This window comes from Spermophilus citellus (assembly GCF_964194105.1).
Source record: "Spermophilus citellus genome assembly, chromosome: 2".
NCBI lineage: Eukaryota > Metazoa > Chordata > Mammalia > Rodentia > Sciuridae > Spermophilus > Spermophilus citellus.
The window spans coordinates 257,426,914-257,454,608 of record NC_138183.1 but is presented as its reverse complement, the minus strand read 5'-3'; the positions used below and the strand labels follow the sequence as shown (position 1 = coordinate 257,454,608).

Genomic DNA, 27,695 nt, shown 5'->3' with positions numbered 1-27,695 from the left:
ATGGGTGGGTCCCTGAAGCTCAGGCTCTGAGGGACCTCAGAGGCTGCTGGCTCCATTGCCACAGGGCCAGCGGGGTGCTGGGGCTGGGGGCCGGGCCCCCCGTCTCCCCCTGTTTGACTCTGCTGCAGCGACACGCACACCTTTCAGGCTTTGGTGCTGGCTCTGGAGGGTGGCCAGAGGTTTCAAAGCAGGAGGTTTTGGGGTGTTTCGGGTTAAAGCCCCGTCTGTTTGCCTTTCCCACACCAGTCCAATCCAGGAGCAGCAGTGCTAATCTCCCAATCTCCTTAACCCGGGCTTTTTTGCCTCCCAGGAGCAAGAGACCCCACATACAAGCAGCAGGTTCCGGGCCCTGTGGCCGTGAGGGCCAACAGCCCGGGGCTCTGCAGGGAGACGGATGGGGAAGGCCCAGGAACGCTGGGTGTGGGCCGGGTGCAGCGCTCGGTGCAGGTCTCCACAGCAGCTGCCAGACTGGGCTTACAGAGCTTGGATCCGCTGGCCCTGGCCCATCTCCTCAGGGCAGTGGCTTCCCTGGCTCCTGGAGGCACATCCCACGAGCTGCTGTCTCCACAGGTGACCCCCTCCTCAGGACGACTGACACCCCGCCTCTGGGGACCATCCCTGTGGTCCAAGGTAGCGAAACCCGAGGCCGGGAAAGAGGTGTGGGTTGGCTGGGCTCCCCTCCCTCACACCTGCAGGGGCTGGTTGGAAAGGGAACCCCACTCCAGGTGTGAGGAAGCATGGGAAAATTGTCCCAAACTGCCATGGCCGGTTCCCAGAGTTCCCTGGGTGCAGAGGGGACCCCAGATGCCTTACCCTGGGCAGCAGCACCAGGGGGGACTCCGGGGGCAGGTGGAGGGTCATCCCTGGTGGGTGCAGTGGGTGCAGGGCAAGCTCCTCCAAAGGCCACGGCTGTTGTTCTGCAGCCCCAAACCCAGCCCACAACGGGCGGGTGTGCAGCACCTGGGGCGACTCCCACTACAAGACCTTCGACGGCGACATCTTCCGCTTCCCCGGCCTGTGCAACTACGTGTTCTCTGCCCACTGTGGAGCCGCCTACGAGGACTTCAACGTGCAGCTGCGCCGCAGCCGGGCGGCCAACACCACCACGCTGAGCAGGGTCATCATGAAGCTTGATGGTCTGGTCATCGAGCTGAATGAGAGCTCCGTCCTGGTCAATGGCCACCCGTGAGTCTGAGCCCCGGGTGGCACCCTGTGGGGTGACGGTGGGGGTGAGCAGGGCGTCACCTGTGAGGGAAGAGGCCGCGGTGCTGGCCAGGCTCTCTGGGCCCTGCACACAGCCACCTGCCCTCCAGGGCCCTTCTCGGTTCCTCCAGAACACCAGGGCCTCCGGGTGCTCTTTCCTGTCCCTCACAAGGCTGGGGACCCTCCTGGCGGGACCCCCTCCTCGCCCTGCCCCGGGCGCCTCAGCCCCACCCTCTCTCCACAGGGTCCAGCTGCCCTTCAGCCAGTCTGGGGTCCTGATGGAGCGCAGCCATGGCAACCTGAAAGTCACGGCTCGGCTGGGGCTCGTCTTCATGTGGGACCAGGACGATGACAGCCTCCTGGTGAGGCTGCAGGGTGGGGAGGACAGGCCTCCTGTGAGGACAGGGTGGACAGGCCTCCTGGGAGGACAGGGTGGTCCTCTGGGTGAGGCTGGTCAGGCGGAATGGATGGTCAGCTGTCCAGAGGGTGGAAACTGCCCTGGGCCAAGGGGGCAAGAGGGTGAGACCCTGCCCCACAGGAGGTGAGGGGCAGGACCAGCAGAGCCCCTGGGGTCTGCTCCCACAGAGGAGCCCTGCTCAGGGCTGAGCTTCCTGCAGCTCCTGGGGTGGGCCTCACGCTGGGGTCTCTCTGGGACACGTTCCCATCCTGGGCTTCCTGGGACTGGCTCTGATGTCTCCTCCCATTCCAGCTAGAGTTGGACAGCAAGTTCGCCAACCAGACCTGCGGGCTCTGTGGGGACTTCAACGGCATCCCTGTGTTCAGCGAGTTCTTTTCCCACGGTGAGGCTCCTCGCGGCCACCTGTCCCCTCCTCAGCTCCCTGGAAGGCCCAGTCTCCCAGAGTCCCACAGCCCCTGCCAACACACTCTCACACCGCACACCTATGCCTGACCCGGGCACAGGCGTGTGCACATGCAGACCTGCTCACAGGCACGGTTCTAGCACACACCCTACACACTCGTGCGCAGACACACGTGCCCACTCAGTCCTGGCGTCTGCCTGCCTCAGGGGTGCGTGTGGGAAGCTGAGAGCCAGTCAGGACCCTGTCCTCCATGCCGCTGCTCTGGACAGGGGCCCAGGACCCGCAGCCTCCCTGGAAATTCGCACCTGCTTCCTCAATGCTCGCGTCGTTGCCACGAGAAGTGGCGTTCCAACTGTGGCTGCACAGCCAGCCTCCCTGACCGTCCCCCAGCGGCCAGGCCCACCCCCAGAAGGGTTGTCCAGTCAGGGGCATGGAGCCTGCCCAAGCCTCCAGCTGCCCCTGGCCAGCGAGGCCCTGTGCAGGGCTGGCCAGGGAAGCGCAGGCTCACTTTCAGCCCCTGGTGCATCCCAGCCCAGCGGCAGGATCAGCCTCCAGGCTCCTGCTGCTTCCTTGAGTCATTTCAAGACCCCCCGAGTGTCCCAGGGTGGGCAGGATAGGGAAGCCCACCTGGGGGCTCTGGCCCCTGGGACTTCATGGCCTGGGTGCTGGGCTGCAGGGTCTGGGGCCTGCAGGAAGAGCCAGCTCCTGTTTCCTACAGATGTCAGGCTGACCCCCATTGAGTTTGGGAACCTGCAGAAGATGGACGGGCCCACGGAACAGTGCCAGGACCCCAACCCTGCAGCCCAGAACTGCTCCACCAGCTCCGTGAGCCTCAGAGGGCAGGGCAGAGGTGGGGGGAGGGGCTGTGGGTGGTCCTCCGATCTCGCAGGGCGTCCCCGAGCCTGGCCTCCTGCCTTGCCCCAGGGCATCTGCGAGGAGCTCCTGCGAGGCCAGCTGTTTTCGGGCTGTGCGGCCCTGGTGGACGTCAGCAGCTACGTGGAGGCCTGTCGGCAGGACCTGTGTCTCTGTGAGCAGGCCGACCTGCCCAGCTGCATCTGCCACACGCTGGCCGAGTACTCAAGGCAGTGCGCCCACGCAGGGGGCCTGCCCCAGGACTGGAGGGGCCCCGACCTCTGCTGTGAGTGCCCAGCCCTGCCCAGCCCCCAGTGCCCATTCCCACCACGCTGTCCTGAGGGAAAGGAACAGGATGTGATGACCTGTCCGGTGGCCCTGCAGACCAGACGTGCCCCCTGAACCTGCAGCACCAGGAGTGTGGCTCCCCCTGCACAGACACCTGCTCCAACCCCCAGCGCTCCCAGCTCTGCGAGGACCACTGTGTGGCCGGCTGCTTCTGCCCTGAGGGTCAGTTGGGGGCCCACCCCTGCCAACCCAGGCACAGGACCCCCCAAACATAGATGCCTTCTGGGTGCCAGATGGCTATGGCTGAACCACAGAAAAAAGACCCCTCAGACCCTGCTGGGGGTGCCCCTGGGCCTCAGGTTGGCTGGGCCCTGGAGTACCTGTGTCACAGCTGACCTGCTTCCTGCAGGGATGGTGTTTGATGACATCGGCCAGACTGGCTGTGTCCCCATGTCTCAGTGTTCCTGCATGTACAATGGGACCTCCTACGCCCCAGGGGCCAACTACTCTACAGACTGCACCCGGTGGTAGGTCCCTCCCTGTCCCCAGCCTGCCGAGGGCCAGTTCCTCTGGGAGCTCAGGGCTAGGCCTAGGTTGCAGGTCTGCTGTGGCCTCGCAGCCTGCCGGAAGCCCCGTCTGGAGGGGTGCGGCAGGCCTGGTGCCCTGGGCAGCACACACTGTGCTCCTTCTCCTCTGCTCCTAGCACCTGCTCCGGAGGCCGCTGGAGCTGCCAGGAGGTGCCGTGCCAGGGCACCTGCTCTGTGCTGGGCGGCTCCCACCTGTCCACGTTTGACGAGAAGCAGTACACCGTGCATGGGGACTGTAGCTACGTGCTGACCAAGGTACGGCCCTGGGCACCTGGGATGGCCAGCCTCCTGGGGCCCCCCCAGCCTGGGCTTCACCAGGGGAGACCATGAGGGAGAGCCTGGGTCACTTGGATGCTGGTTGGAGTGTAGTGGCTCCTGTCCAGTGCCCTGACCCCTCTGACCTGGCATTTGGGTTTTCAGTGGCTTTATTTTTAGAGCAGTTTGGGGGTCATTTGTTGGTCGGGCAGAAAGTACATTGAACCCCAGCTGCCCACCTCCCCGCCCAGCTTGCCCTCTTATCATCTTGGGTCAGCGTGGTGTGGGCAAAACCCACGTGCCCTGGTCCCTGTGTCGTGGCCTCCAGCAGGCTCTCTGGCGAGGTGCATCTGTGGGGTGGACGAGGCCTGGTGTCCTGCATCCATCATGGCAGTGTGGTGGGGAGCCGCTGCCCCGGATGTCTGCTCCCTGTCCCTCTGCTGGCCCCTGGGACCCTGGTCTGCCTCCCCTAGGGCCTCCCCAGCCTCCCCAGCCTCCCAGGGCCTCCCCCAGGATCTGTTTGGAGGCAGTGCTTTCCCTCAGACGGTGAACAGAGTTTCCTCCCTGGGTGCCTGGCTGTGCCCTCGGGGCCTTCTAGCCAGGGGCAGTGTGGGCTGGAGGACAGGGGCGAGGCCGATGAGGTGAGCACCACGTGGCTCCCCACAGCCCTGCAACGACGATGCCTTCACGGTGCTGGCCGAGCTGCGCAGGTGCGGTCTGACCGAGAGCGAGACCTGCCTGAAGGGCGTGGAGCTGCGCCTGGGCGGGGGCCCAACGGTGAGTGTCGCCCGCGGGTAGGACGGGGCGCGACCCCCACTGCCAGGCTTCTCCGCCCAAGCCCTGGATCTGGCCACAGCAAGTGGACTCTCTGCCGCGGCCGGCCGTGTCCCTGCTCGTAGGTCCTCTGAGGGACTGTCCCTAAGTGGAGCAGCTCAGTGCCAGCCCCACCCGGCCCCAGGAAGGAGGGACACACCCCTGGCCAGCAAGGTCTCTGCTGGGTTTTTACGTTGCTAAAAGCACGTGTGACCCTCGGAAAGGTCAGACTCAGAGCGAGTCAGGAGCAGAGCTCAGGGTCGCCGCCCTGTGGGCTGTAGGCACACTCCGCAGCCTCTGCAGGGACCAGGGGGCGGTGGTGGAGGCCGCCCAGGCCCCCGCTGACTTGCTGGCTGCCTGCAGGCTGTGGTGGTGAAGGCCAGCGGGGAAGTGTTTGTGAACCAGATCTACACGCAGCTGCCGGTGTCCACAGGTGAGGGCACTGGCCCACTCCCGCCCTGGGGCTGCCTGTGGGTCCTGCCCGGCACCTCCCAGTGAGACCCCTGTGCTGTGTCCGCAGCCAACGTCACCCTCTTCAGACCCTCGACCTTCTTCATCATCGTGCAGACCAACCTGGGCGTGCAGCTGGCCATCCAGCTGGTGCCCACCATGCAGGTGTTTGTGCGGCTGGCCCCTGAGCTCCGGGGGCTGACCTGCGGTAAGAGGTGGCACCCCGGGGTCCTTGCACCCACCCCGTCCCTGAGCCTGCACAGGGCCTCGACATGACTTTCCTCCTCAGGTCTCTGCGGGAATTTCAACAGCATCCAGGCCGATGACTTCCGGACCAACAGCGGGGTGGTGGAGGGCACGGGTGCCGCCTTCGCCAACACCTGGAAGACCCAGGCTGCCTGCCCCAATGCCAAGAGCAGCTTCGAGGACCCGTGCTCGCTCAGCGTGGAGAACGGTACGTGGCCATCGCTGGCTCCCTGAGGACCACTCAGGGCCTAGTGCACTGTTTGGGTGTCTCCTGACTCTGTCCTGGGGTACAGCTGTCCCCGCCTCAGGCTAGTGGTGAGCTGGCCATCATGTGTACTGTCACCCGAGAGGTGAGTCTGGGAAGAAGGAATGGGGGGGCAGAGCGGAGCCCAGTGTGTCTGCCGGCCGGTCGTCAGGTCCGGAGGAGCCTCGGGCCGACCAGGCCGCTCACCTGCTGTGGCTGCAGCCTGCAGCTCTGGGGCCGGCTGCAGGGTGGAGGGGAGTACGCCGTCTTCCTGCGCTGCTGACCGTCCAGCCCCTGCCCCGGGCAGGCATTCAGCCAGCAGGTCCTGGCTTATTTGCTCTCCCTGTGTGGCCCACCCCTACCCAGAGAAGGGGTGGAGAGGTCTTGTCACGTCTGTCCCTGGTAGTGGCTACCCACGTCCCTAGAAGGTGGTGGCACTGGGGGGCTGGGCTGGGGTCCCAGGAAAGGAGAGAAGCAGTAGCCATGGCGTCTCCAGGCCTCACGGGCCCTCTGTGTCCGAGTGCCTGCTCTATCTGCTGTGGGCAGGAGCAGCCCCGGGTGGGTTGCCCAGGAGTGACCATGGACAGCCTGCCTTTCGCCCACAGAGAAGTACGCCCAGCACTGGTGCTCACAGCTGACCAGCCCTGACGGCCCCTTTGCCCAATGCCACGCCACCGTGAGCCCCAGCACCTACTATTCGGTAATGCCCACCCACCACTCCTACAGTCAAGGTCCTGCTGCTGGGCTATGGGGACGCCCCCAGGGAGTCAGGGGACACTGAGAAGGGGCGCTGGGCAGCGAGCCTTCTCGGGACTGTAACGGCCCAGCAGGCCGCAGGTGTGGGTTCCAGGACCAAGCCGGTCCCTGGGCTCGGTTCCCATGGAGCTCCTTCACTAATTCTCCCCCTGACTCATGCACTGGGCCTGCCTGGGACTCCAGCCCTGTACTGGACGCAGGAGCTAACCCAAGCAGGGAATCATTCGGGGCAGGGGCTGGACCCCCTGGGCCACAGAGATAAAGGGCCAAGGTCTTGCTGGAGCCCCCAGCCCCATGGGTGGCCAGCCCTGCATGGGGCTCTGCTCAGCTGCATGTGGGGTGTGAGGGAGGACCCAGGGAAGCGTCCCAGGAGGCCAAGATGGGGGCCCAGGCAGGGACTGGAAGGGACATTGGCCACATGTGTGCTGAGTCCCTGACCCGGATGTCTCTGGCCCCCAGAACTGCATGTTCGACACGTGCAATTGCGAGAAGAGCGAGGACTGCATGTGCGCGGCCCTGTCCTCCTACGTGCAGGCCTGTGCCGCCAAGGGTGTGCTGCTGCGTGGCTGGAGGGCCGGCGTCTGCAGTGAGTGCCGGGCAAGCGGGCCCCCCCCCCCTCAAGGCCCGTCCTCTGCCCAAGGCCATCACAGTCTGGGGCTCTGTCCAGGAGGCCTGGGCCCCTGACTACCCATTGCTGCCCACCTGGCTGTGCCCATCAGCATCCTGAGTGTCCCCTCTTCCTGGCTTCCTGCAGCAAAGCCCACAACCACCTGCCCCAAGTCGATGACCTACCACTACCACATCAGCACCTGCCAGCCCACCTGCCGTGCCCTGAGCGAGGAGGACGTCACCTGCCATGTCAGCTTTGTCCCTGTGGATGGCTGCGCCTGCCCAGAGGGCATGTTCCTGGACGCCTCGGACAAGTGTGTGCCAGCTGCCAGCTGCCCCTGCTACCACAGGGGCTCCATGGTCCCCAACGGCGAGTCTCTGCACGACAGCGGGGCTGTCTGGTGAGATGTGCCGCGGGGGTGTGGGACAGGGGCTCACTGGCCAGAACACACCTGCTGACCATCTCCTCCTCACAGCACCTGCACACAGGGGACGCTGACCTGCATCGGGGGCCCAGCGCCCACCCAAGGTGAGCTCGGAGAGGGGCATGGCTGTCCTCAGGACCGTCCTCTCCAGGGGAAGCCCTGAATGGCTTCTTTGTCCCCCTCCAAGCTAGGGGGCAGCGGCAGCTGACTGGCCTCTGTGTCTAGCGCCGTCTGAGCCCTGGGCTCTGCCCGGGTCGGCGGAGTGACACGCACCAGTGTGGCACTCCACACTCCCACCACCTGCACGGGCAGGCTCCTCCGCCCCTGGGGGCCATGTGCAGCGGAGCCTGGCTGGAGGGGCTTAGGGTCCCCTGCACCCCTCCTTTTCCCCAGTGTGTGACGCACCTATGGTCTACTTCGACTGCCACAATGCCACACATGGGGCCACCGGAGCTGGCTGCCAGAAGAGCTGTCATACCCTGGACATGGCCTGTGTGAGTGACTGGTGGCCCCAACAGTCTCCCTGGTGGTAGCCAGGGTCCCCCACGACCCCTCCTGCCAGGGTCCCTCAGAGATGCTCCTGGGGGAGGGGTGGCCGAGCCGGGCCAACCGCTGGACCGGGTCCTTGGAGGATCCCTGCCTGCTGACTGGGCTCACCTACCCTTGGCCCCGTGGAGGACGACGCAGGTCCAGGCAGCTGTCCCCACCACTCACTGTGTCCATGTGCCCTACAGTACAGCCCCCAGTGTGAGCCGGGCTGCGTGTGCCCCCCGGGGCTGGTGGCTGACGGGAGCGGGGGCTGCATTGCCGCTGAGGACTGCCCCTGCATGCACAACGGGGCCAGCTACAGGCCAGGGGAGACCATCTGGGCAGGCTGCAACACCTGGTATGTGGCTCAGCGCCCCAGGGGACGGTCCTTGTCAGAAGCCAAGGAAGCCCTGGCAAGGCCCCGGGCCGACACATATGGCCCAGGTTCTCAGGGGGACTCTGGGTGGCCCAGGCCGCGAGACCCTCTGGGCATCTGTTGGTCTACTGGGTCCTTCCTCTTGGGGAGGGGTGGCTGCCAGGACGCACCGAGGGTCCCCGCAGAGCCCCTGGAAGCACCCTGACCTGACCCCTTGTTCTCTGCAGCACCTGTGAGAACAGAATGTGGCGGTGCACAGAAGAGCCCTGCCCGGCCACCTGTGCCCTGTACGGGGATGGCCACTTCCTCACCTTCGATGGCCAGCGCTACACCTTCAGTGGGGACTGCCAGTACACGCTGGTGCAGGTAGGTGGTCTGCCGCCTCTGTCCATAGCCACGCCCGGCCCTGGGGGGCAGCTTCCCTGGGGGCTGCAGGCCCACCCGAGCCCCGCCCTGACAGCCTCGCCTCCCCAGGACCACTGTGGCGGTAATGGCAGCACCAAGGATGCCTTCCGTGTGGTCACCGAGAACGTCCCCTGTGGTACCACGGGGACCACCTGCTCCAAGGACATCAAGATCTTCCTGGGGGTGAGTGAGGGACACAGCTGGGTGGGGCACTCTGGGGGCTCCATGGTGGCACAGAGCACCTAGAGGGCAGGGTCCCCCAGGCCTAAGGGACGCCTTGCCTCACAGAGCTATGAGCTAAAGCTGACCAGTGGGAAGGTGGAGGTGGTCCAGAAGGGCGCAGGCCAGGAGCCGCCCTACACCATCCGCCAGATGGGCATCTACCTGGTGGTGGACACCGACGCAGGCCTGGTGCTGCTGTGGGACAGGAGGACCAGCATCTTCCTGAGACTCAGCCCTGAGTTCAAGGTGAGGCCGAGAGGAGGCCCCTGCTGTCGCCCCTGCTGGGGGCCATGGGACATACCGGAGGGGCAGAGGGACAGAGTCAGCCAGAGAGAGGGAGAGATGGGGTCTGAGAGCAGATTGAGGGGCTGAGCCTCCGGGCAGCCGTGAGGAGGGAGCCCCTGGTGTGTGAGTCCTGCAGCGTCCCAGCCCAGGGAGGGCAGGCTGCGGATGCCCTCAGTCTGGACACTGGGAGTCCAAGCCAGGTGCAGGCTGAGCTCCCGGGAGAGACCTTTCTGTCGCAGCTTTGGGCAGGGCGTCCTTGTCAGGTGGCTGGGTCACTCCCCATCCTCTGTCATCATGTGGGCCCTCCCTGGGTGCCTGTGTCCACATCCTCCCTTGCATAAGGACAGTGGACATTGGATTGAGGGCCCATTCTACCCTAGTGTGACCTCAACCTACCACATCTGGAAAGGTCCTCTCTCCACGAAGTCTCGGTCCAGCCCCCGGACTGAGTCAGAGCCACTGCCCAGCCCACTACAGGACACACAGGGCTGGCTGCTGTGGCCCCAGCACAGGCAGGAGGCTGGAGGGAGGGCAGGCTGGGTGGCCCCTGGAAAGTTTGCAGTCTCTGACGCTGTGTGGGCAGCAGGCGGAAGCAAGGCCCTGAGGCCACCCTGCGAACCTCGCACCCCTCCCCTTCGGGGGACCATCCTGCTGGATGCTCAGGTGGCGGTGGGCTGAGGAAGAGGCTCTGTGCCCAGCCTCCCTTCTCCGTGTGCTTCTGCAGGGCAGGGTCTGCGGCCTGTGCGGGAACTTCGACGGCAATGCCCTCAATGACTTCACCACGCGGAGCCAGGCCGTGGTGGGGGACGCACTGGAGTTTGGAAACAGCTGGAAGCTCTCCCCGTCCTGCCCGGACGCCCCGGTGCCCAAGGACCCCTGCACCACCAACCCTTACCGCAAGGCCTGGGCCCAGAAGCAGTGCAGCATCATCCACAGTGCCACCTTCGCCACCTGCCATGCCCATGTATGGCCAGCCAGGCAGGGCAGGGGGTCTCTGGGCTGAGAAGGGACCACGGGCAATGGTCCCAGGAGGCAGAGGGGACAAGAGGGGGAGGGCAGCATCAGCTAAGAGCGCAGAGAGCTGGGGCTCGGGGGCCCATGTGGACATGCCACAGTGGCCGGGCTGGTTCTGTGGGGTGTTGCTCTGAGCACTGCCCCAGAAGCCCCAGGCGGGCAGGAGCCTGTGGGCCAGGTGGGAGCTGGCCTGTGGGCACAAAGGCAGAGCCGGGAAACCACTGTAGGCCATGCATTTGCTCTCTTGAGCTCCAGTGGAAACTGGCCCAGGTCAGGGGCCACAGGCCAGATCCCCCAAAGCCCAATGGCTCCCGGAGTCTGAGGCCTGTCTCCCTCAGGTGGAGCCGACCAGGTACTACGAGGCCTGTGTGGGTGACGCGTGTGCCTGCGACTCGGGGGGAGACTGTGAGTGCTTCTGCACCGCTGTGGCCGCCTATGCCCAGGCCTGCCATGAAGCCGGAGTGTGCGTGTCCTGGAGGACGCCGGACGTCTGCCGTGAGTACACGGGCCAGGGGCTCCAGGACCCGAGGTGGCAGCGCTCAGCACCGTGTGCCTGGCTGCATGCATGGTCCCTGGAGGAGTAAGAAGGCCTCCAAGGAGGAGGGAAGGGGTGGACGGGCTCCCTCGGGTGGAGCGCTCAGCAGAGCTTCCGCCTGGCCCAGAGAAGCCCCGGGGACGAGGGCCCAGCTGGGCTGCTCTGGCTGGAGACCCTGCCCTGGCGCCTCCCTGGTCTGTTTAGAAGGCCCCAGGTGCAGGCCGCTCTGACCACCCTCCTTGCCCCCCCAGCGCTGTTCTGCGACTACTACAACCCCCAGGGGGAGTGTGAGTGGCACTTCCAGCCCTGCGGGGCGCCCTGCATGCGCACCTGCCGGAACCCCAGTGGGCGCTGTCTCCACGATCTGCGGGGCCTCGAAGGTGGGCAGGGACCGGCCTGAGGGGTGGGAGAGGCCTGAGGCTCAGCTGCCCAGGCCTGAGCACCCTCACGGGGCTGTGCTCTCCTGACCCCGCAAGGAGCCCGTGGCCTCAGCCTCTAGTACACGGTGGTGTCGTGGACAAGGCTGAGGGCTGGGGACAGTGCTGAGGCCCTCCTGGGGTGGGGTGGCCAGCTGGCCTCTGTGGCTGGGACTCAGTCCTCTCTGTCCCACAGGCTGCTACCCCAAATGCCCACCGTCGGCTCCCATCTTCGATGAGGACAAGATGCACTGTGTGGACAAGTGCCCAACCCCAACACCCCCCCCACCCTGCCGCATCCACGGGAAGTCCTACCGGCCCGGGGCCACCGTGCCCTCAGACAAGAACTGCTACTCTTGGTGAGTCCCTTGGCAGGAGGCCACAGAGCCTAGAGCACGTGGGGGATCCAGGCCCCTAACCAGCAGCCCCCGAGACTCGGGCCTGCAGGACCCAGAGGGTGCTCTGGGCCGGTCTCTGGGGGAGGGACCTCAGCTCTCAGGGGTGGTGTCTGCCATGATGGGCCGGTGGCTCTGGGTCCGGGTTCTGGACCATGGCAGGCAGTTCTCAGGGCTATCCCCCTGATTCCCCAGGCTCAGAGGTGAAGCTGAGTGTTGGTGCTTGTTGGTCCGGGGACTCTTGGGGTGCGGGGACCGGCAAACAGGCGGGTGGTGGGGGAGCTGAGGCCAGATGATCTGCCAGGGACCCAGGGGTGGGCAGCTGGGTAGAGCACCAACAGCTCCTGGGCCCCCCACCCGGCTTCCACTTGTGTGGACTGGGGAGTCCTCCAGAGGGTGGGACTTCGGGAAGCTAAGTTTGAAGTCCCAGGCCTGGGCAGGGACTCCACCCCCGGCAGTGGGCATGGCCCAGGGCAGGCTGTGCTGGCGCCTGTACCCCAGCCCTCCTTCCCTCTCCCCAGCATCTGCACCGAGAACGGCGTGCACTGTGCCTATGACAGTGGTGGTAAGCAGCCGTGGCCTCCTGGGTCTGGGGTCTGGTGGGGAGGGTCTCTGCCTCGCCTCAGCCATCTCACGGATGGCTGCTGTGTTCCCACAGCCTGCATCTGCACCTACGACGGGCGGCACTTCCACCCCGGGGATGTCATCTACAACACGACAGACGGCATGGGCAGCTGCATCTCTGCCCACTGCAGGGCCAACGGCACCGTGGAGAGGAGGGTCTTCACCTGCAGCCCCACCACCCCCAGGCCCCCGACCACCTTCTCCTTCTCCACGTCCCCACACAGTAAGGACAACGTGTGATGGCAAAGGGCCCTGGGTGTCCTGGGGGGTGTCGCTCTCCCAGCGGACTGGCGTGGCTTCTCTTGCTGGAGGCCAGGTTCATGCCTAGCTCTGGGCAGCCGTGGCAGTCTCTGGGTATCGGGCACGGCAGTGGCTCACTCTCTCCTCCTTCCCTGCCAGGGGAAGGGGCTAGCTCCAGGGTTTCACTCTGGCTGACCTGGAATCCACAGCTCCTTGGGGAGCTCAGGCCCAGGGTCGAGGCTTCCAGCACCAGGCAGCCATAGGCATGTGGCTTCTGCTCAGGGCAGGCCCAGGGGGCAGATGCCCTGTACTGAGGTCAATTCACTTGTTTATTGAAGAACTGTGATGCCCACCTGCCCACTGTGGGGCAGGTTCTGAGCAGACAGGTTCACTTGTGTGTCCCTGGTCATTCAAATTTCAACATTGGCCCATTGGCTGTGGGGAAGCCCACCAGGCAGCTCACAGGACAGGTCATCAGAGCCAGGACCCAGTGAAGCCAGCCTCCGTGTGCCCCAGGCTCAGCCTGCAACCTTCTTTTCCCACAGCATTCAGTTCGAGGCAGACCACAGGTGTGGGCTCCAGCCCCACCCAGAGCACGGTGCACACAGCCTCCTCCACAGCCACGGGCACGCCCCTCAGGACCACGCCTGCCACACCCCCTGTTTCGTCCTCTGTCCACTGTGGGGAGAAGTGCCTGTGGTCCCCCTGGCTGGATGTGAGTCGTCCCGGGCAGGGCGTGGACAGCGGTGACTTCGACACGCTGCAGAACCTCCGTGCCCACGGGTTCCGGGTTTGCCAAGTGCCGAGGGCAGTGGAGTGTCGAGCTGAGGACGCGCCCGAGGTGCCGCTCCAGGCCCTGGGTCAGCACCTGGAGTGCAGCCCGACGGCTGGGCTGACCTGCCACAACAGGGACCAGGCATCAGGCCTGTGCCACAACTACCAGATCAGGGTCCTGTGCTGCAGCCCCTTGCCCTGCCCCACCTCCAGCCCTCCAGCCAGGCACAGGACGACCAACACGGTCCCCACGACCAGTGACACCGTGTCCTCCACACCTGTCAGAACATCGTTCCTGAAGTCTAGCCCAACTCCAAGGCCAAAACCAACTTCAGGAACATCCTCTGCCTCTGCATCATCCCCGGGGACTTCCCAGGTCACGGATGTGCCGACCACCTCTGGAATCAGCCCGGTGAGTTGCTTACGGGAGTCCTGCACTTGGACACAGTGGATGGATGGCAGCTACCCCGGGCCTGGAAGAGACAGTGGAGATTTTGACACTTTTCAAAACCTGAGATCCAAAGGGTATAAGTTCTGTGAAAGGCCCACAAGTGTGGAGTGCAGGGCTCAGTTCTTCCCCAACACGCCCCTGGCAGAGCTGGGACAGCAGGTGACCTGCAACTCTGAGGAAGGGCTGATCTGCTGGAACAGGGACCAGCTGCCACCAATCTGCTACAACTATGAGATCCGGATCCAATGCTGTGAACTGGTGGACGACTGCAGGAATGAGACCATAGGGACCCCGAAATCCATTGCCACACCCCCCAAGTCCCTAGAGGCCAGCACCACCACCAAGACCACTGTGACCACGGGAAGTCAGGCCACCTCGAAAGGGCACACTATCCACCCAACACCAGTGCACACAACTAGAGGGACGTCAGTGGGCACAAGGGTCACCCAATCCCAGACCACCGACTGCCAGCCACAGTGCACCTGGACCAAGTGGTTCGACGTGGACTTCCCAGACCCCGGGCCACATGGCGGAGACACGGAAACCTACAGCAACATCCTGAGCAAGGGAGAGAGGATCTGTCTCCAACCTGAGGACATCACCCGGCTGGAGTGCCGAGCCGAGAACCACCCCGAGGTCAGCATTGAGGCCCTGGGCCAGGTGGTGCAGTGCGAGCCCCACCTGGGCCTGGTGTGCCGCAACCAGGAGCAGCAGGGGCCCTTGGGGATGTGCCTCAACTATGAGGTGCGTGTCCTGTGCTGCCACACCCCCGACGGCTGCCCGACCACAATACCCGTCACACATTCCAGCACCTCAAGAGAGACCCTGACCAGCCAAGTTCAGAAGACAGACTCTGCACTCACAGTCAGCCCAAGCTCCACGAGGGAGACCAGTTCTACCTCTGTGCACAGAGTCAGCCCAAGCTCCACCAGGGACACCAGCTCCACCTCTGTGCACACAGTCAGCCCAAGCTCCACGAGGGAGACCAGTTCCACCCCTGTGCACACAGTCAGCCCAAGCTCCACGAGGAAGACCAGCTCCACCTCTGTGCACACAGTCAGCCCAAGCTCCACGAGGGAGACCAGCTCCACCTCTGTGCACACAGTCAGCCCAAGCTCCACGGGGAAGACCAGCTCCACCTCTGTGCACACAGTCAGCCCAAGCTCCACGAGGGAGACCAGCTCCACCTCTGTGCACACAGTCAGCCCAAGCTCCACGGGGAAGACCAGCTCCACCTCTGTGCACACAGTCAGCCCAAGCTCCACGGGGAAGACCAGCTCCACCTCTGTGCACACAGTCAGCCCAAGCTCCACGGGGAAGACCAGTTTCACCTCTGTGCACACAGTCAGCCCAAGCTCCACGGGGAAGACCAGCTCCACCCCTGTCCCTACAAGCAGCAGCAGCCACACTCCAGCACCTGAGAGTACCCACTCCACCCCCCAGACCACCGACTGCCAGCCACAGTGCACCTGGACCAAGTGGTTCGACGTGGACTTCCCAGACCCCGGGCCGCATGGCGGAGACACGGAAACCTACAGCAACATCCTGAGCAAGGGAGAGAGGATCTGTCTCCAACCTGAGGACATCACCCGGCTGGAGTGCCGAGCCGAGAACCACCCCGAGGTCAGCATTGAGGCCCTGGGCCAGGTGGTGCAGTGCGAGCCCCACCTGGGCCTGGTGTGCCGCAACCAGGAGCAGCAGGGGCCCTTGGGGATGTGCCTCAACTACGAGGTGCGTGTCCTGTGCTGCCACACCCCCGACGGCTGCCCGACCACAATACCCGTCACACATTCCAGCACCTCAAGAGAGACCCTGACCAGCCAAGTTCAGAAGACAGACTCTGCACTCACAGTCAGCCCAAGCTCCACGAGGGAGACCAGCTCCACCTCTGTGCACACAGTCAGCCCAAGCTCCACGAGGGAGACCAGCTCCACCTCTGTGCACAGAGTCAGCCCAAGCTCCACGGGGAAGACCAGTTCCACCTCTGTGCACACAGTCAGCCCAAGCTCCACGGGGAAGACCAGCTCCACCTCTGTGCACACAGTCAGCCCAAGCTCCACGAGGGAGACCAGCTCCACCTCTGTGCACAGAGTCAGCCCAAGCTCCACGAGGGAGACCAGCTCCACCTCTGTGCACACAGACAGCCCAAGCTCCACGGGGAAGACCAGCTCCACCTCTGTGCACACAGTCAGCCCAAGCTCCACGAGGGAGACCAGCTCCACCTCTGTGCACACAGTCAGCCCAAGCTCCACGAGGGAGACCAGCTCCACCTTCGTGCACTCAGTCAGCCCAAGCTCCACGAGGGAGACCAGCTCCACCCATGTGCACACAGTCAGCCCAAGCTCCACGGAAAAGACCAGCTCCACCTCTGTGCACACAGTCAGCCCAAGCTCCACGAGGGAAACCAGCTCCACCTCTGTGCACACAGTCAGCCCAAGCTCCACGAGGGAGATCAGCTCCACCTCTGTGCACACAGTCAGCCCAAGCTCCACGGGGAAGACCAGTTCCACCTCTGTGCACACAGTCAGCCCAAGCTCCACGGGGAAGACCAGTTCCACCTCTGTGCACACAGTCAGCCCAAGCTCCACGGGGAAGACCAGCTCCACCTCTGTGCACAGAGTCAGCCCAAGCTCCACGAGGGAGACCAGCTCCACCTCTGTGCACACAGACAGCCCAAGCTCCACGGAAAAGACCAGCTCCACCTCTGTGCACACAGTCAGCCCAAGCTCCACGAGGGAAACCAGCTCCACCTCTGTGCACACAGTCAGCCCAAGCTCCACGAGGGAGATCAGCTCCACCTCTGTGCACACAGTCAGCCCAAGCTCCACGGGGAAGACCAGTTCCACCTCTGTGCACACAGTCAGCCCAAGCTCCACGGGGAAGACCAGTTCCACCTCTGTGCACACAGTCAGCCCAAGCTCCACGGGGAAGACCAGCTCCACCTCTGTGCACAGAGTCAGCCCAAGCTCCACGAGGGAGACCAGCTCCACCTCTGTGCACACAGACAGCCCAAGCTCCACGGGGAAGACCAGCTCCACCTCTGTGCACACAGTCAGCCCAAGCTCCACGAGGGAGACCAGCTCCACCTCTGTGCACACAGTCAGCCCAAGCTCCACGAGGGAGACCAGCTCCACCTCTGTGCACACAGTCAGCCCAAGCTCCACGAGGGAGACCAGCTCCACCCCTGTGCACACAGTCAGCCCAAGCTCCACGGGGAAGACCAGCTCCACCTCTGTGCACACAGTCAGCCCAAGCTCCACGAGGGAAACCAGCTCCACCTCTGTGCACACAGTCAGCCCAAGCTCCACGAGGGAGATCAGCTCCACCTCTGTGCACACAGTCAGCCCAAGCTCCACGGGGAAGACCAGTTCCACCTCTGTGCACACAGTCAGCCCAAGCTCCACGAGGGAGACCAGCTCCACCCCTGTGCACACAGTCAGCCCAAGCTCCACGGGGAAGACCAGCTCCACCCCTGTGCACACAGTCAGTCCAAGCTCCACTAGGGAGACCAGCTCCACCTCTGTGCACACAGTCAGCCCAAGCTCCACGAGGGAGACCAGCTCCACCTCTGTGCACACAGTCAGCCCAAGCTCCATGAGGGAGACCAGCTCCACCTCTGTGCACACAGTCAGCCCAAGCTCCACGGGGAAGACCAGTTCCACCTCTGTGCACACAGTCAGCCCAAGCTCCACGAGGGAGACCAGCTCCACCTCTGTGCACACAGTCAGCCCAAGCTCCACGGGGAAGACCAGCTCCACCCCTGTGCACACAGTCAGCCCAAGCTCCACGGGGAAGACCAGTTCCACCTCTGTGCACACAGTCAGCCCAAGCTCCACTAGGGAGACCAGCTCCACCTCTGTGCACACAGTCAGCCCAAGCTCCACGAGGGAGACCAGCTCCACCTCTGTGCACACAGTCAGCCCAAGCTCCACGAGGGTGACCAGCTCCACCTCTGTGCACACAGTCAGCCCAAGCTCCACGGGGAAGACCAGCTCCACCTCTGTGCACACAGTCAGCCCAAGCTCCACGAGGGAGACCAGCTCCACCTCTGTGCACACAGTCAGCCCAAGCTCCACGGGGAAGACCAGTTTCACCTCTGTGCACACAGTCAGCCCAAGCTCCACGGGGAAGACCAGCTCCACCCCTGTCCCTACAAGCAGCAGCAGCCACACTCCAGCACCTGAGAGTACCCACTCCACCCCCCAGACCACCGACTGCCAGCCACAGTGCACCTGGACCAAGTGGTTCGACGTGGACTTCCCAGACCCCGGGCCGCATGGCGGAGACACGGAAACCTACAGCAACATCCTGAGCAAGGGAGAGAGGATCTGTCTCCAACCTGAGGACATCACCCGGCTGGAGTGCCGAGCCGAGAACCACCCCGAGGTCAGCATTGAGGCCCTGGGCCAGGTGGTGCAGTGCGAGCCCCACCTGGGCCTGGTGTGCCGCAACCAGGAGCAGCAGGGGCCCTTGGGGATGTGCCTCAACTACGAGGTGCGTGTCCTGTGCTGCCACACCCCCGACGGCTGCCCGACCACAATACCCGTCACACATTCCAGCACCTCAAGAGAGACCCTGACCAGCCAAGTTCAGAAGACAGACTCTGCACTCACAGTCAGCCCAAGCTCCACGAGGGAGACCAGCTCCACCTCTGTGCACACAGTCAGCCCAAGCTCCACGAGGGAGACCAGCTCCACCTCTGTGCACAGAGTCAGCCCAAGCTCCACGAGGGAGACCAGCTCCACCTCTGTGCACACAGACAGCCCAAGCTCCACGGGGAAGACCAGTTCCACCTCTGTGCACACAGTCAGCCCAAGCTCCACTAGGGAGACCAGCTCCACCTCTGTGCACACAGTCAGCCCAAGCTCCACGAGGGAGACCAGCTCCACCTCTGTGCACACAGTCAGCCCAAGCTCCACGAGGGAGACCAGCTCCACCTCTGTGCACACAGTCAGCCCAAGCTCCACGAGGGAGACCAGCTCCACCTCTGTGCACACAGTCAGCCCAAGCTCCACGAGGGAGACCAGCTCCACCTCTGTGCACACAGTCAGCCCACGCTCCACGAGGGAGACCAGCTCCACCTCTGTGCACACAGTCAGCCCAAGCTCCACGGGGAAGACCAGCTCCACCTCTGTGCACACAGTCAGCCCAAGCTCCACGGGGAAGACCAGCTCCACCTCTGTGCACACAGTCAGCCCAAGCTCCACGCGGAAGACCAGCTCCACCCCTGTCCCTACAAGCAGCAGCAGCCACACTCCAGCACCTGAGAGTACCCACTCCACCCCCCAGACCACCGACTGCCAGCCACAGTGCACCTGGACCAAGTGGTTCGACGTGGACTTCCCAGACCCCGGGCCGCATGGCGGAGACACGGAAACCTACAGCAACATCCTGAGCAAGGGAGAGAGGATCTGTCTCCAACCTGAGGACATCACCCGGCTGGAGTGCCGAGCCGAGAACCACCCCGAGGTCAGCATTGAGGCCCTGGGCCAGGTGGTGCAGTGCGAGCCCCACCTGGGCCTGGTGTGCCGCAACCAGGAGCAGCAGGGGCCCTTGGGGATGTGCCTCAACTACGAGGTGCGTGTCCTGTGCTGCCACACCCCCGATGGCTGCCCGACCACTGGGACACCTGCCTGGACTGCACCCCCCGAGACCTCCTCTTCAGTGCCCTCCACCTCAGCTGTGGCCTCCCCGTGGTCGCCCAGCTCTGTGCCATCATCCACCCTTCCCTGCTTCTGCAGCGTGCTGGACCAGCTGTACCCTGCAGGTGAGTGTCCCTCGGGCCAGCCTTGGAGGCCCACTCTTGACTCCCTCCTGCCCAAGGCCGTGGTGTTCCGGAGTCGAGTGGGCCTTTCTTGTCGGGGCTAAATCTTGCCATGGCCTGTAGCCAGAGCCCCTGTGCACTCTTGCCTACCACATTCAGGTGGGGGCTCTCTGCCCCCTGGGGGTCGGCCAGTTTGCCTAGGGTGCTGCTGTTTTGCAACCCAGCTCTGCTAACCTCCGGTGTCTCCTGTCGGCAGGGTCCATCATATACCGCCAGAGAGACCTCTCTGGCCATTGCTATTATGCCCTGTGTAGCCAGGACTGCGAGGTGATCAAAGGGGTTGACCACGACTGTCCCTCCACTACGCCGCCCCCTACCTCAGTTTCGTCCCTGTCCATGTCTACCCCTGAGACAGGGTGCCCAAATGTGCTTCCCCTAAGAGAGGTAAGCCCACCTCCTGCCCAGCAGGGCCCTGTGGATACTGCAGAGCCTCCTCACCCCAAGTCCTCATGAGGGTCATGCTGACCCTTGGGAGCTGACCCTGCTGTGCACTGGGGGGTCCTTCCCCCAGGATTTTGGATGGGTGGGCTTGCAGGTCAGTGGAGCCTATGGGGTCTGAGGCTGAAACACCACTTGCTGAGGGTGAAGTGGGGGCCAAGCAGGTGGCCATCACTGTGGACTGGGCAGCACACCCAGGGCCGGTGGCTGGGGATGGGCTCCTGCCCACAGCACCTCCCCTCTGGGCAGCTTGGTGCTGTGGCGGGGCACATGGTGGGTATGGGCACGAGGCTGGGAGGATGGGGCTCAGAGAGTCCTAGACAGCATGGTGGCCATTCCCTGTTCCCATGAGGACCTCAGGGACTGTCCCCCTGGGCACCGAGGGGAGGGCCCACCCACCCCCGGGATCAGACCCTGCAGCTGCCCTTCTTCTGCAGAAAGGCGAGACCTGGCCCATGCCAAACTGCACCCAGGCCACCTGCGAGGGCAACAGCATCATCTCCCTGCGTCCACGCCAGTGTCCAGAGGTGAAGGAACCCACTTGTGCCAACGGCTACCCAGCCCTGAAGGTGGCTGACCAGGACGGCTGTTGCCAGCACTACCAGTGCCAGTGTGAGCTGGGGACCCGGAGGGGGGCCAGGAGAGAGGGTGGAATTGGGTCAGACTTCAGGCAGAACATGTCAGCCCCGAGGCTGGGATGGGTGTAGTTGAGACCCGCACCTTGGGGTGTCCAGGGAAGCCTGCGGAGCCTCTGGGCCCTGCCCGCTGGGATAAGGGGAGGGGCATCCACTCCTGCTGCTCTGAGGCCTCATCAGCTCCTGCTGGCCACTTGCCTCTGGACGGTGAGGACCGGCTCCCAAGCTGCCCGTGTGGGGGGAGTGGGGGGCCAGGCCTGCAGGAGCCCTGGAGCCTCTGGTGAGCCCCCGGCACCCGCAGGTGTGTGCAGCGGCTGGGGCGACCCCCACTACATCACGTTCGACGGCACCTACTACACGTTCCTGGACAACTGCACCTACGTGCTGGTGCAGCAGGTGGTACCCGTGTTCGGCCACTTCCGCGTGCTCATCAACAATGACTTCTGTGACCCCAAGGACCAGCTGTCCTGCCCACAGGCCATCATTGTGGAGTACCACCAGGACCGCGTGGTGCTGACCCGCACGCCCGTTGGCGGGGTCATGACCAACCAGGTGGGGCTGCCCTGACGTGCAGGCGGGAGGTCGGCCTGCAGCTGCCCACCCCTGCCCACGTGCTGACTTCCTGGTGGCTGTCCCCATGTCCAGATCATATTCAACAACAAGGTGGTCAGCCCCGGTTTCCAGAGCAACGGCATTGCTGTCTCCCGCGTGGGCATTAAGATGTACGTGACCATCCAGGAGATTGGTGTCCAGGTCATGTTCTCGGGCCTCATCTTCTCTGTGGAAGTGCCTTTCAGCACCTTCGCCAACAACACCGAGGGGCAGTGTGGTGAGCCTGCCTGGGGACCTGGGCAGCAGGCTCGTGGGCTGGGGCACCTGGCTGGGCTGCATGGGCTCCTGCGTGGGGTTGCTGGGCGCACACCCATTCACCCTGAGGGAACCCCCTAGGGTTGGCTTCTCAGAGGGACAGTGCAGCCCGGGAAGGGGAGGGGCCTGGGCAGGTCCCACAGTGAGGGTGGAGATGTCTGGCCAGACCCAGCAAGGACACACTGGGTGCTGCAGGCACAGTCTCCGTGGTCCAGCTCTCTGACCACCTCCGTCTGGCCAGGTACCTGCACCAATGACAAGAGGGACGAGTGCCGCCTGCCTGGAGGCACAGTGGCCCCCTCCTGCTCCGCAATGTCAGGCCACTGGAAGGTGGACGTCCCCGGCCAGCCGCACTGCCATGGGCCTCCCCCGACACCCCCCTCAACCACACCCCAGACCACTCCTGTCCAGTGCCCCCCATCGCCACTCTGTGAGCTGATCCTGAGCAAGTAAGGGTCTGTAAGGGGTGGGCAGCCCGCTAGGCCCCCTGCCAAGGGCAAGAGGGCCTTCGGGAGGCTTCTGGGAAGGCCCAGAGCTGCCCTGTCACAGGCCTAGAATGCTGTCCTGGAGCTCTGGGTAGGGTGGTCACTGCCGGAATGCCACCACAGGGCTTGGCTGCAGCCAGGCTGGTCAACCTCTGAGGGCCTTTGCTGTCCGCTCTCACGGATGCAGGCCTTGGTCACTTCCCCAACACCTGGTGATAGGGAGCCTGGTGGAGAGGCACTTGAAGGAAGGGGTGGGGGCCCGACACCGTCCCTCGTGCGTGCAGAGCTGAGGAAGGCCACTGTCCTCGCCTGGTGCTCTATGGGGCGTCCTGTGTCGGGAAGACCCCGCTGTGGAGCTGGCTGGTGGCCCACACCACGCCTGCCCCCTCTGCCTGCAGGGTCTTCCAGCCCTGCCACCACGTCATCTCCCCGCAGTCCTTCTATGAAGGCTGCGTCTTCGATCACTGCCACATGACCCCCCCAGACGTGGTGTGCTCTGGACTGCAGCTGTATGCGGCGCTGTGTGCCTCAGAAGGCGTGTGCATCGACTGGCGGGGCCACACCAACCATGCCTGCCGTGAGTGTCCGGCAGATGATCTGGGTGGGCTCAGGGGGGTCAGGCAGGGCTTCCTGGAGGAAGAGGGGACACCCAAGTCAGGGTCCTATGGCCTCTGGAGGGCTGGATGCAGGTGGTCATGGGTGGGCAGCAGCAGAGCCTGAAGGGCCCAGAGCCTGGATGGACGGGTACCACTGAGAGTTACTGAGGGCTCCTGAGTGGTGGTGCTCGGCCAGAAGTTGGGGTCAAGAGCCCAGAGGCACAGCCTCGAGCTGGTCCTCAGGGTGGCTTCTCTCCCTACAGCCTTCACCTGCTCGGCTGGCAAGGTGTACCTGCCCTGTGGCCCGTCCAGCCTCCCCTACTGCTATGGGAAGGACAGCCTGTATGTGCACCCTCACCCCACCCACCGTGGGTCCAACAAACCCCAGAGCCCCCCTGGGGGCCCCCTCCCTGGCCAGGGCACTGCTGCCCTGGGGAGCAGGGGCTGCAGCCCACTCTGCCTTCCTGCAGGGCCCTCCCGGAGGCCGGTCCCATCACCGAGGGCTGCTTCTGTCCTGAGAACACGATGCTTTTCAGCAGCGACGCCCAAGTCTGTGTGCCTGCCAACTGCAGCTGTACGTCCCCAAGGGCTTGGTGGGGGTGGCAGGGTGACCGTGCCTGCCTGGTGGCAACCTCTGATCTCTCCCTCTGCAGGGTGCCTGGGGCCCCATGGGGAGCCAGTGGAGGTAAGTGTGGTGGGTGGCCTGACCCTGAACCCCAGGAAGCTGAGGCAGGAGGTCCCTGAAAGCCCTGGAATGGCCAGAGTGGGCTTGGGTTGGGGGCTTCCTCTCAGTGCCAGAGGCCAGAGGAAGGGCAAGGAGATTGGCCAGTGGCCCGACAGGACATAGGAGGCCCCTCTTCTTAAGTGCCCTCCCTGCCCAACTTGGGGTGACGCTGGAGCTGCTCTGTGGGTACGGAGCCCCTGCCTGGCCGTGTCCTCCTCTTCTTGGGACCCCGTCCACCCTCATGGGGCAGGCCACCCCACAAAGCCCTTCCCACCTCAGCTCCGGCCCTCCTGGGGTCTCCAGGACAGTGCCAACCTGAGCTCCTGTCACTTCTGAGTGCTGCCCCAGGTGTCCCCCGCGGGCCCCACCTTGTGAGCCAGCCTGGGCCCAGGCTGACCTGTGGCAGGCTCACACCAGCCTCCTCCGCAGCCGGGCCACACCATCAGCACCGACTGCCAGGAGTGCATCTGCCAGGACAGCTCCCAGAACATGACCTGCCACAGGAAGCCCTGCCCCCTGCCCCCCGCCTGCCCCTTGCCCGGCTTAGTGCCTGTGCCCACGGCCCCAAAGGCCGGACAGTGCTGTCCCCAGTTCGTCTGCGGTGAGCCCTTGCCTGGTGGGGAGGGCTGGAGGGGCCAGGGCAATCCCCTGCTGGGGTAGGGAGACCACTCCCTCCAGCCCCTCTGGGGACCCCAGCAGGGGTGTGGGGGAGGGTGGGGTCTGCCAACCCTCCTGGGAGCCCGGGGGAGCAGGCCCTGAGGCTGGGTGGGGACGGGGGCAGAGGGGCCCGTCCCTGACTCCCTCGCTCACCTGCAGCCTGCAACACCAGCTACTGCCCGGAGCCCCAGCACTGCCCCAAGGGCTCCCGCCTGGTCCTGACCCACGAGGAGGGGGCCTGCTGCCCAAGCCAAATCTGCCGTGAGTGTCCTTGGCCCTTGCACATGCCATGCTGGACTCTGCAGGCTGGGGACTCTGGCCAGGGGTTCCTGGGGCATAACTGGACGAAGCTGTGGTTTGTGGGGGCCGAATGTTGGCACAGATCAGATCTGATGACTCCAGCAATGAGCATCAGAACTTGCTGGTGCCCAGGAGGCCAAGGTGGCCAAACAGGGGAGGTCTCGGGTGGCATGGTGGGGTGGGCTGGGTCCCTGCCTGCCAGGGTGACAGCCTGTGTATCTCCTGGACAGGTGGAATCGGCTGCAATGTCAACGGGACCGTCTACCAGGTAAGGCCCGTCCAGCATTCGGACACCCCACAGCCACAGGGACTGGGTCTCCCACTCCTGGGCTTCCTGACGGCCCCTTGGGGTAGAAGTAGAGTTCAGAGCAGACCCCCCGCAGACCATGTCTCAGAACCCTGCCCGGACCAGGGAACCGAGTCTTCATGGGCCCAGTCTGCAGCTTGGTGTGGCTGAGGCCCAAGCCTGGCCCCAGGCCCCCAGAGGTGCTGATACTGGGTCCCTGGCCTCACTGGGGTCCCAGCAGCTGGCCACTCCTTGGTATCCTCCTGAGTACACCAGGCCTCTATCCGCATCCACAAAGTATGTGACCCCAGAGCCCCTATGGAGGGCTCATCCTTGTGACAGGCTCTGCACCAGGAGGTGACACCAAGGGCCACCCCAGGGGTGTGGGTTCGCCTGTGGGCAGGCTGGGGAAGCTGACCTGTGAGGGCTGGGGCCTGTCCCTGGCACTGACACCTGGCCTCACTCCCCAGCCTGGCGCCGTGGTCTCCTCCAGCCTGTGTGAAAGGTGCTGGTGCGAGGCAGCCGGCAGCCCCCCGTCGGGCAGTTTCCTGGTCAGCTGTGAGACCCAGATCTGCAACACCCACTGCCCCCTGGTGAGTGCCGGCCCCACCACTGCCCTCGTCCCCTGGGCAGACAGCCCGAGCTCAGGCCGTACATCCACTGTCCCTGCAGGGCTTCGAATACCAAGCTCAGAGGGGGCAGTGCTGTGGAGAGTGTGTGGCAGTGAGCTGTGTCGTGAACACCAGCAGAGGTCATGACCACTTCCTCCACGTGCGTAGCTGCGGCACCTGGGGCTCAGGGCGGGGGCTGGGAGCCTGGTCAAGCAGGTCTGGGGCTCCTGGTGGGCGGGGGCCAAGGCTGCCACTCCCCTGTGGGAGCTCCAAGAAGGCCCAGGCAAGGCCCTGCCCATGGATATGCAGGCAGAGAAAGCATTGTGTCCTGAGCAGGCAGGGTCCTGGGCACTAGGCACTGAGTGGACAGGGTCTGGGGTCCAGGCACTAAGTGGGCAGGGTCCTTGGCACTGAATGGACAGGGTCCTGGGGCACTGGGCATTGAGCAGGCAATGTCCTGGGGCACTGGGCACTGAGTGAACAGGGTAATGAGGGCACTGGGCACTGAGTGGACAGGGTCTGGGGGATATTGGACACTGAATGGGCAGGTCCTGGGGGGCAGGTCCTAGGGGTTCTAGGCACTAAGTGGGCAGGGTCCTTGGCACTGAATGGACAGGGTCCTGGGGCACTGGGCATTGAGTGAACAGGGTCCTGGGGTACTAGGCACTGAATGGACAGGGTCTGGGGGGCCCTGGACATTGAGCAGGCAATGTCCTGGGGCACTGGGCACTGAGTGAATGGGGTAATGGAGGCACTGGACACTGAGCGGATATTGGACACTGGGGGATATTGGACACTGAATGGGCAGGTCTTGGGGGGCAGGTCCTAGGGGTTCTAGGCACTAAGTGGGCAGGGTCCTGGGGATTATTGAGCACTGAATGGACAGGGTCCTGAGGGCACTGGGCACTCAGTGAACAGGGTCCTGGGGCATTGACCACTGAATGGGCAGGTCCTGGGGGGCACTGGGCACTGAGCAGGCAGGGTCCTGGGGCACTGGGCACTGGGGGAGTTCTCTCCAAGGCATGTGCCTGGCAAGGCCATGATCTCCCCGTGAGGGGCACTTACCCTGCCTCCTTTCAGCCTGGTGAGTCCTGGTCAGACCCCGAGAACCGCTGTGTGACCTACCGGTGTGAGAAGCACCAAGACAGGCTTGAGGTGGTGACCGTGGAGAAGCAGTGTGCAGCACTCAGCTGTGCTCGGGTGAGCTCCAGGCCTCACCCAGTGAGGGGAGTCCTATGGGGCCAGCGGGCCTGTGGCCCTCCTGTAGGGGGCCACACCCATCTTAACCTGGTCTGCATCTCTGCACCTCCATTTCTGGGTAGGCTGCTGAGTGGCCTCCCTGGTACTAACAGCTGTCCCTTTTTGGCACAGGACCAGGCCCGGCTGAGCTCCGACGGCTGCTGCTTCGTCTGCCCACACGTTGGTAAGAGGGCTGGTCTGCTGGCAGGTCTGACTCCAGCCATGGAGGTCCAGGAAACAAGTGGGTGGTGTTGACACTGCCTCACCTCCTGTGTCTGTCTGTCCCCAGAGACGTCCTGCACGCTGCACCACAGGAACCAGACCATCCGGCAGGGCAGCTGCAGCTCGGTCGGGCCCGTGCGCCTCTCCTACTGTCAGGGGAACTGCGGAGACAGCACCTCCATGTACGGGACCCCTGTCCGTGGCGCCCTCCCCGATCCACAGGGAGTCCCTTGGGGCAGTGTTCACAGATGTGATCGGCAGTGGGGTGCAGTTAGGTCCACCCAGCTGGGGTGGGGCAGATAGGCAGGACCATGAAGGGAGAGGAAGAGGGCTGGAGGCCCCCAGAGGGATACCTTGAGGGCCACTGGGAGTTGGGGTGGGGCAGCAGGATTCTGAGACCCACAGGCCTGGCCTGTTTGGAATCAGCTCTTGTGTTTGCTGAGACCCCAACCCAGCTCCCCTTTGTTAATTTGCTACAGCCAGCCATCTGGGTGTCCCTCCCGACCCTGGGACCTGGGACACACAGTGATGGCTGGAATCAGCCCTGATGGGAGCATCTGCCCCCAAGCAATTGGTGAATGAGAACTGGAAGCTCAACACTGGCCACAGGGCATGTGCAGCCTGGTTGTGTCAGGGTCTTGGCATGGGTGGCCCATGGCAGCAGCTACCACTGTGGCACCTGTGGCAGGGCACCTGGTGCTGAGCAGACTCTGCCCGCAGGTACTCCCTGGACGCCTACACAGTGGAACGCAAGTGCCAGTGCTGCCAGGAGCTGCGCACCTCCCAGAAGAAGGTGAGCCTGACCTGTGCCGACGGTTCCAGCCGGACCTTCAGCTACACCCAGGCAGAGGCCTGTGGCTGCCTGGGCCAGCAGTGCCACTCACCAGGTGACACCAGCCACTCAGGATCATCGGAGTCTGAGTCCAAGAAGAGCAAAGAGCAGAGCCAGGAGTCAGAGAGCAGTAGCTGGGAGGGACTGCCCAGGCCTCCCCAGTGA

At 64.4% G+C, this 27,695-nt stretch overlaps 1 protein-coding gene across 1 annotated transcript; it reads left to right on the top strand.

The window, feature by feature from the left end:
* Positions 1 to 27,695, top strand: MUC5AC (mucin 5AC, oligomeric mucus/gel-forming; the record flags this gene model as incomplete). The annotated part of the gene is made up of 48 exons (XM_081280506.1): positions 1 to 4; positions 311 to 447; positions 516 to 630; positions 924 to 1,185; positions 1,448 to 1,565; positions 1,913 to 2,003; positions 2,743 to 2,849; positions 2,949 to 3,162; positions 3,261 to 3,386; positions 3,574 to 3,688; positions 3,868 to 4,006; positions 4,673 to 4,783; positions 5,183 to 5,252; positions 5,340 to 5,477; positions 5,559 to 5,723; positions 6,365 to 6,459; positions 6,975 to 7,101; positions 7,270 to 7,525; positions 7,601 to 7,653; positions 7,943 to 8,043; positions 8,284 to 8,435; positions 8,681 to 8,819; positions 8,928 to 9,041; positions 9,147 to 9,326; positions 10,090 to 10,329; positions 10,718 to 10,874; positions 11,166 to 11,294; positions 11,527 to 11,689; positions 12,247 to 12,290; positions 12,384 to 12,572; positions 13,135 to 19,581; positions 19,835 to 20,022; positions 20,514 to 20,688; positions 21,013 to 21,263; positions 21,357 to 21,540; positions 21,820 to 22,027; positions 22,462 to 22,640; positions 22,923 to 23,001; positions 23,130 to 23,233; positions 23,313 to 23,344; positions 23,813 to 23,984; positions 24,200 to 24,301; positions 24,571 to 24,608; positions 25,097 to 25,219; positions 26,318 to 26,437; positions 26,609 to 26,660; positions 26,766 to 26,880; positions 27,419 to 27,695. 48 exons carry the CDS (start codon positions 1 to 3, stop codon positions 27,693 to 27,695), a joined length of 12,897 nt encoding a protein of 4,298 aa, XP_081136632.1.